Source organism: Homalodisca vitripennis, unplaced genomic scaffold (genome assembly GCF_021130785.1).
Source record: "Homalodisca vitripennis isolate AUS2020 unplaced genomic scaffold, UT_GWSS_2.1 ScUCBcl_1939;HRSCAF=6194, whole genome shotgun sequence".
Classification (NCBI taxonomy): domain Eukaryota; kingdom Metazoa; phylum Arthropoda; class Insecta; order Hemiptera; family Cicadellidae; genus Homalodisca; species Homalodisca vitripennis.
This window is the reverse complement of record NW_025778111.1, coordinates 4,219-11,581: the sequence shown is the minus strand read 5'-3', so window position 1 is coordinate 11,581 and position 7,363 is coordinate 4,219. Positions and strand designations below refer to the sequence as shown.

Here is a 7,363-nt window from a genome sequence, read left to right as displayed (position 1 = left end):
AAAACCTTTGTATTTTTTAATTAGGTAGTAATACACTTTATCTTTAAAATGTTGGTTTTTTTTCAACCCCAAATCCATTTAAGGGAGGTTAGGCTAACAATGTAAATAATTATCTCAAATTCAATCATAAATTATTATTCTGCTTTAAATTCCTGACAAAATGATATGTAAAACATGGCAAATAATCAAGTAGTATAAAAAAATATCTTTGCTTGAAAATTAGAAAACTTTGGAGCGCGATTTCTTTATAAACTAAGAATTTTAAAATAAAAACTTTAAACACCTATAACTTTGGCATTTTTTTAGATATCTTAATAATTCTTTCACCAGTGTGTTTGGTTAATAGTCTAGATTAAGAATATACCAATAACTCAATTTTGAATTTTTGGAAGTTAAGGTCCCTATTCCCTTGGCAGGTCACATTTATTTATTAACCAAAGAAACTTACTTTCTGAACCGCCCTCGTAAATAGATAACTATGAAAGCTCATCACCGGCATATGATAGTGATATAGATGGTGAGTTTGTTCCTGACAGTGAATCATCTTCAGAAAGTGTGTGTGATGTGACTAAGTAATAAAAGACGTCGAATAGATACTTCTAATGTTAATATTAGTGAACAATCTCACTCCTCATGTGGTCACTCTCAACGTGTGGAATCAGAAAATACATCAGACGGGACTGAACCTATGCAAGTAACTTAAAATATCCAAAATGGGTCGAATCATAATGTTGTTTGGTATGATGTTACTGGGAATTTAAAAAACTTTGATTGTAATATACATAGTAAATTTAATAAAATTTTATTCAAAATTGCAGAGGTAAATCTCCGGCAGAGTATTATTTATTGTTTGCAAACAATGAAATTCTTGAAAAAATAGTCGAAGAGACTAATGTGTATGCAGAGCAATCTATTGTACGTGGTATACAGAACGAGTCAGTAACGGATCACTCACATTTAACAAAGTGGTATGAAACAAATCGAGAAGAAATTATTGCTTTTGTTGCTATAATTATGTGGATGGGTCTAGACAAAAACCTCATCTTAAAGACTATTGGTCTACTAATATTCTATACAAAAATGAATTTGCAAAAGAAACAGGTATTTCACGAAATAGACTTCAGAGTTTTCTATGCTTCATTTTTCTAATAATGAGTATTGTCCCCAAAATAACAGATTTTATAAAATAGAATGGTTAGTGGATGCTCTAAATGAAGTATTTTATAAATCTTGCGCAGTAGGAAAGAAAATGTGTATAGATGGTTCCTTTTCAAGGGCGCTTGTGTTTCAAGCAATGTATCCCCAATAAAAGACATAAATATGGGATAAACATTTACAAACTTTGCATTGAGGGAGGGTTTACCCATAGAGTAAAGGTGTATGCAGGAAAAGATATACATGTAAAGGAAGCTGGAGTAGTTAGTGAAAATGTTGTTTTTCAGTTAACTGAGGGTCTTGTTAATGAAGGAAGAGAGCTCTACACAGACAATTTCTACACTTCTGTTAATTTAGCAAGAACTTTACTTGATAAAAAGACACATCTCATTGGTACGCTGAGAAAGAAACGCAAAATCAATCCCTCCGCCGTTATAACAGCTAAGATTAACAAAGGAGAACTGAAACTACAACAAAGTAATGCAAAGACCATTGTTGGAAAATGGAAAGACAAGAGGGATGTGTTATTTTTGACCACCAAATCTGTCCCTCAAATGACAACTGTTTTAACTAAAAGTGGAAAGGAAGTAATAAAACCTACCACAATTGAGTCGACCAATTCCAAAACTCACTAACTCCAAAATTTTTGAAATTGAGGTTTTTATAGTATTTGGCAGTATTTGGGGAGTTTTATAAGGTAGCAAAAGATCTTGTTCCAAAACTCTCTAATTCTTATGGAAATATCAATGTAAAAAACTGCAACTGCAACAAAACTCTCTAAATCCAATCCCTTTACTGAAATAAAACTCGCTAATTCATCTTCCTCCATTACTGTTTCAAAACTCTCTAACTCCAGGCTTCAACTAGCACACTTCAAGGCAGTACTGCAACAAAACTGACTAATTCCTAATCATATGATAGTCATTGGCAACATATTCTTCAAACAGAAAGTGGGCAGTTCCTTCAAAATAGTTATTATTTTGTGTTTATATATTGGCTACACTGTACAGCAGTGCATCTTGGGAAATTGTTTGTTTACTTCATTAGTTATTTCTGTTTTGTACAATATGGCTGATCCAGAGGTAACCTTATTACAAAGCGGTAATGTTGAACCAATGCCTGACAATTCCACGAGAAAGAGAAAAAGAAGAGTAGATAACTGGAAGAAAACCAAGGACAAAAAGAAGAGGTAAGCTAAACTATATTTATTACAGGACAACATAATTAAATTTGTATGTTTATCCAATGATGACATAACCTAAAACCCTTTAACTGTACACTAACATTTTCACAGCATTGATTGTTTTTATGATATCGGCTTGTATTTTATTTCTGTTTTAAATACTGGTTATTTAATTAGCTTACGGAATATGATTTGTTTCAGACACTCCGCTCAAGGATTCCCAAATATTCCAACTTGTGGACATCGTGAAAGAGCTAACGGATCCAAGCACTGTTATGACTGTTCCCGTCTTAATATGCAGGACATAAGACGTTTTCATCAGGGGTTCTACAAATCTTGCAATAAAATTGACCAAGATCAATTTATACTGAGGTACGCCAAAGGAAAAGTTCCAAAAAGACATCGGCTTCAAGGTCCTCATTCTTCTGAAAGAGGTATGGCTATTGAATATTTCATACCATCATACCGCAATGAAGGAGGAAGTGAATTGGTAAAAGTTTGCCAAAAGGCTTTTTTAGATATTTTAAATATTTCAAAATTTAGAGTACAAAGATTGTGCCGTCTTGTGTTTCAAACTGGCGAATCGCCAAAAGAACTTCGAGGTGGAGACCATCGTTCTAAAAAGTCTGAGGAAAAACAAAGTAAAAACCTTTATTGAGGCTCTACAACCTGTAGAGTCACATTATTGCCGAGGGAAATCCAGACGGCAGTACCTAGCAAGTCATTTAAGTATCTCTAGTCTGTGGAAATCGTACAACAACACTACTGAAAATGAGTTTAACGTCAAGTATGAGTACTTTAGGAAAATATTTGTAGAGAATTATAATGTAGGGTTTGGGTCACCAGCAACAGACCAGTGTTCTCAATGTCTTAAGCTGAAAGAGAAGATTCTATCTGTGGTAGATTTTGAAGAAAAGGGGAAACTGAAAATAGAATTACAAGTTCACAAAAAAAGAGGTAAGATGTTTTTTGAGCTATTGCAATCTGAAGAGGCTGGGACAATCACGTTTTCATTCGACTGCCAAAAAAATCTAATTTTTCCTAAGTTGACTGATCAAGCTGCTTATTTCTTACGACAGTTTTATGTATATAATTTTACAATGTGTCTCGGTTCTTCTCTGTCAAAGCAGACAGTTGAAAACACTTTCATTTATGCTTGGACTGAAATGGAAGGTGCGAAAGGTTCAAGCGAAATAGCTTCTTGTGTTCGTTATCGATTATCAGAAACAGTCTATCCAGAAAATGTACATACAATTAGATTGTTTGCAGATGGTGCTGGAGGACAAAATAAAAATACCATTCTTATTACAGCTTTACTAAACTGGTTATTGACTAAAGCACCTCAGCACATTAAGACAATTGTAATTCACTATCCGGTTCCAGGACATTCTTACATCCCACCCGATAGAGTTTTTGGGGTAATAGAGAGAAAAGTCAGAAAAGTTGAAAGCATCACCCATCCAAACACATACTTTGACATTTTTAGAGAAAGTGGAACGGTCAATAGATTAGGTTTGGACTTTGATGTTGAAAACTGGATGGAAGTATGCAGATCAACAGTAAAGAAGCCAGGTCAATGGCACTTTAAGTTTTCCACTTGTAAACGATTCATATTAACAAGAGGCAAAAAAGGAAATGGATTAGTAAGGGGTGAAGTAGCCTATAAAAACGATATAGGAGCGTCCAGAGGAATAGCCAAGAAAGGCTGTAGTCTGAGAAACATAAACCCCCAGATGAAACCAAATTCTGTTCAGGTTAATCCTGCAAAAGTTAAGGATGTAAAAACACTACTACGAAAACATTATGGGGAACAATGGGATCAACTGGAGTTTCTTAGGTACTACGCTGATCTATTTACTACCAATGATGGGGAAAACCAGGAACTTAATCAAGATGATCCTAATGAACATGAAGATCCAATGGAGGATGAAGTTTTAATCTTAGAGGGCAACTTTGCATTGTAAAAAATGAATTTAAAACAACAAAATGTATTTAAGTTTAATTGCATACAAAATTGTTTAATTTAAATACATATTTTTTCATTATTACAAGTTTTATAATATTTACCCAACCTTGTTGCCCTAAAACACAATGTTGCAACAAAACTACCTAAATCAAAACCGTACTGCAACAAAACTCTCTAATACCAATCTCCATTTCCAAAACTCTCTAACTCCAATATTTAACTGTTGTTTTCTAGTTCAACAAAAGAAATACATTTAATTTCTTACTGTTTAACCAATTAGTAGTAGGATTTATTATTCATAACAATAAAATAATTACTTTGAGTGTTATACTTTAACCACTATAGTTTTTTTGCTCATCCTGTAAAATTTAGGAAAGTGGAGTTAGTGAGTTTTGGAATTGGTCGACTCAATTGTAGATTATAATTCTGCAGAGTTTTATTGATGTATCGGATCAGATGGCAGCCTATTCTACTCCTTTAAGGGCACTACAAATCGTAAAAAAATTACATAATGTTGTTAGCTAACCATGGTCAGTAATTTTGTTTTGTTAGTTGGCTACACTGTCTGTCTATGTTTTTTAGTTTTTGTTGACAGCTGCGCTTGTATCATCTGTGTTGGACATACGATAACATTGTGAATTAGGTTATGTGATTCTTGTGCAAGTTTTAATCTGTATTAGTTTATGTTTATTAAAAAATGGGGAATAAGAAGATTGGAACCAGTAGACAATGTTAAAAGAAGTAAACAGTTTTAAGAAGATCATAAGACAGCTATTTTCTTTAAGAAAATCCAAGGCAATCTCCATGTAAACCTAGGATTTCATCATCAAGTTCCAAGCTAAAGTTAGGTGATAACTTTGACACTTATACGTCCAATACGAGTAGTCTTCAATATGAAATAATAGACATGAAACAACTAAATGTAGTTTTAGGTGATCTAGCTGTATGCAAGTACAGTAGAACTCCGATTATCCGAACCCCTATTATCCGAATCCCCAATTATCCGAATCACGATTCGGTGAAATTATGTAAAATTTTAAAGTCGTCAAATAACAGTGACGGCGCGGCGCCCGCCCGACGAAACGTGCCATGACGTAGACAGGGGCAGGAGCCCGGCGCGCCAGGCGTACGTGCCGTTACCGTGGTAACGTGACTCCCGCATGCTATATTTAGAACACCCCGCCCTTCCACCTGCACATCGACTGCAGTCTCGCCGCCCGCCGGTCAGTGCGCTTGAGCCGTATGCCAGTTCCGTTCGCGTGTGTATTTAGCAGTCGAGTTGCGTTGTACCTTGAGAGTTGCGTTGATGTGTGTAGTGTTGCATAGCCTGATATTATAAAATCATTAACGATGAGTGCAAAACGTAAACGAGTTGTACTTTCTCTCAGCGATAAAGTGGAAATTATTAATCAGTTAAATAAAGGCGTCGCAGGAAAGCAACTAGGAGAGCGGTTTGGCGTAGGGGCTGCTACTATATGTGATATTAAAACTAACAAAGCAAAAATGTTAAGCTTCGTGAGTGCATTGGAAAGTGAAGATGGATGTTCATCTAGAAAAGTGATGAAGCACGCTAAAACTGAACCTATTGAGAACGCTGTTTTTACGTGGTTTCTTCAACAACGGTCAAGTGGGCAACCTATTTCCGGACAAATTTTATGTGAAAAAGCTCGAATGTTTAGCGAAAAAATGGGTGTGACTGATTTTAAGGCAAGCCAGGGGTGGCTTCGGAATTTTAAATCTAGGCATGGCATTCGAGAATTAGACGTAGCGGGAGAAAAACTTTCTGCCGACCGTGAAGCTGCCATTAAGTTGGTGGAAACATTTAAACAAGAGACTAAACACTATGATCCCGAACTTGTTTACAATGCCGACGAATCCGGGTTAAACTGGAAGGCCCTACCGAGGAAGACTTTGGCATCCAAAAGAGAACAAAGTGCTCCAGGGCATAAAGTAAGCAAGGAACGAGTAACAATCCTTGTTTGTGCTAACTCTACAGGTACCCATCGGCTGCCTTTACTAATGATAGGTAAACCAAAAAAGCCAAGAGCTTTTAAAAATGTAAACCATTTACCAGTGGCTTACACCAACCAAAAAAGTGCATGGATGGCGAGTGATATATTTTTGGAATGGTACAATAAAACTTTCATCCCTGAAGTAAAAAAATTTAAAAAAGAAACTGGAAAAACGGGGAAAGTGTTGCTCATCATTGACAATGCTCCAACTCATCCACCCATTGCATGTTATGATCGGGACGAGGGCCAATTTAAATGCCTCTTTTTGCCGCCTAATGTCACAAGTCTATTACAACCCATGGATCAGGGTGTTATTGAGTGTACAAAACGACACTACAGACGTCAACTGCTCCGTAAACTGCTCCTGACTGAAGAAAACAATGAAGAGAGAGTTTTGGATTCATACAAAAAAATTAACTTGAAAGACTGCTGTTACATGATTGCGGATTCCTTGAATATGGTTAAAAGCGTTACACTAAAACGAGCTAGGAACAGAATAAACGGTACATTAACAAAAGAACTGCTGGAACTAGAAAAACAGAGGTTACAACAAATAACAGATGAGCTAGCTGATGATGAAGAACTTGAACTGACTGTGGCAGAATTTGTAAAACTTGCCAATAACATCGCAGGTTGTTCAGAAGTCGATGTTGAAGATATGGAAGAGTGGTTGCAATCTGATAACGCTGATCCTGGGTTTCAGATAATGACAGACAATGAAAAAGGAAAGTGTAATGGACGAACAGCAAAGTGATATCATTGACAGTGATGAGAGCGGTGATGAAACTGAAGAGGAAAATGTGCCAACACACGGAGAAGCCTTCATTTGTTTTGAAAACGCCTTAAAGTGGATGGAGCGGCAACCAGAATGTGAAGCTGTACAACTTCTTGCCGTCAAGCGCCTGCGGGACCTTGCTGCACGGAAACGAGCTACAACCTCAAGGCAACGTACTTTATTGGAAATGTTCAAGTGAAAAACTACACAGGACAAATATGTACTGTATGTAGCCTATTGCACATTTCATCACTTAATTTTTCATTTGTCAT

The 7,363-nt window shown here is 36.0% G+C and overlaps 1 protein-coding gene across 1 annotated transcript; it reads left to right on the top strand.

Moving 5' to 3' along the window:
* The first annotated feature begins 1,763 nt into the window (after positions 1–1,763).
* LOC124371783 lies at positions 1,764–2,996 on the top strand. The gene is made up of 2 exons (XM_046830127.1): positions 1,764–2,344; positions 2,540–2,996. Exons 1-2 carry the CDS (start codon positions 2,070–2,072, stop codon positions 2,994–2,996), a joined length of 732 nt encoding a protein of 243 aa, XP_046686083.1. The 5' UTR covers positions 1,764–2,069.
* Positions 2,997–7,363: the final 4,367 nt, after the last annotated feature.

What these genes read in the sequence shown, in the direction of transcription:
- LOC124371783 (XM_046830127.1), top strand. Translation starts at nt 2,070, where the DNA reads ATGATAGTCATTGGCAACATATTCTTCAAACAGAAAGTGGGCAGTTCC. An exon ending in ACCAAGGACAAAAAGAAGAG is followed by an intron (nt 2,345 to 2,539) that starts GTAAGCTAAACT and finishes GATTTGTTTCAG; the next exon opens with ACACTCCGCTCAAGGATTCC.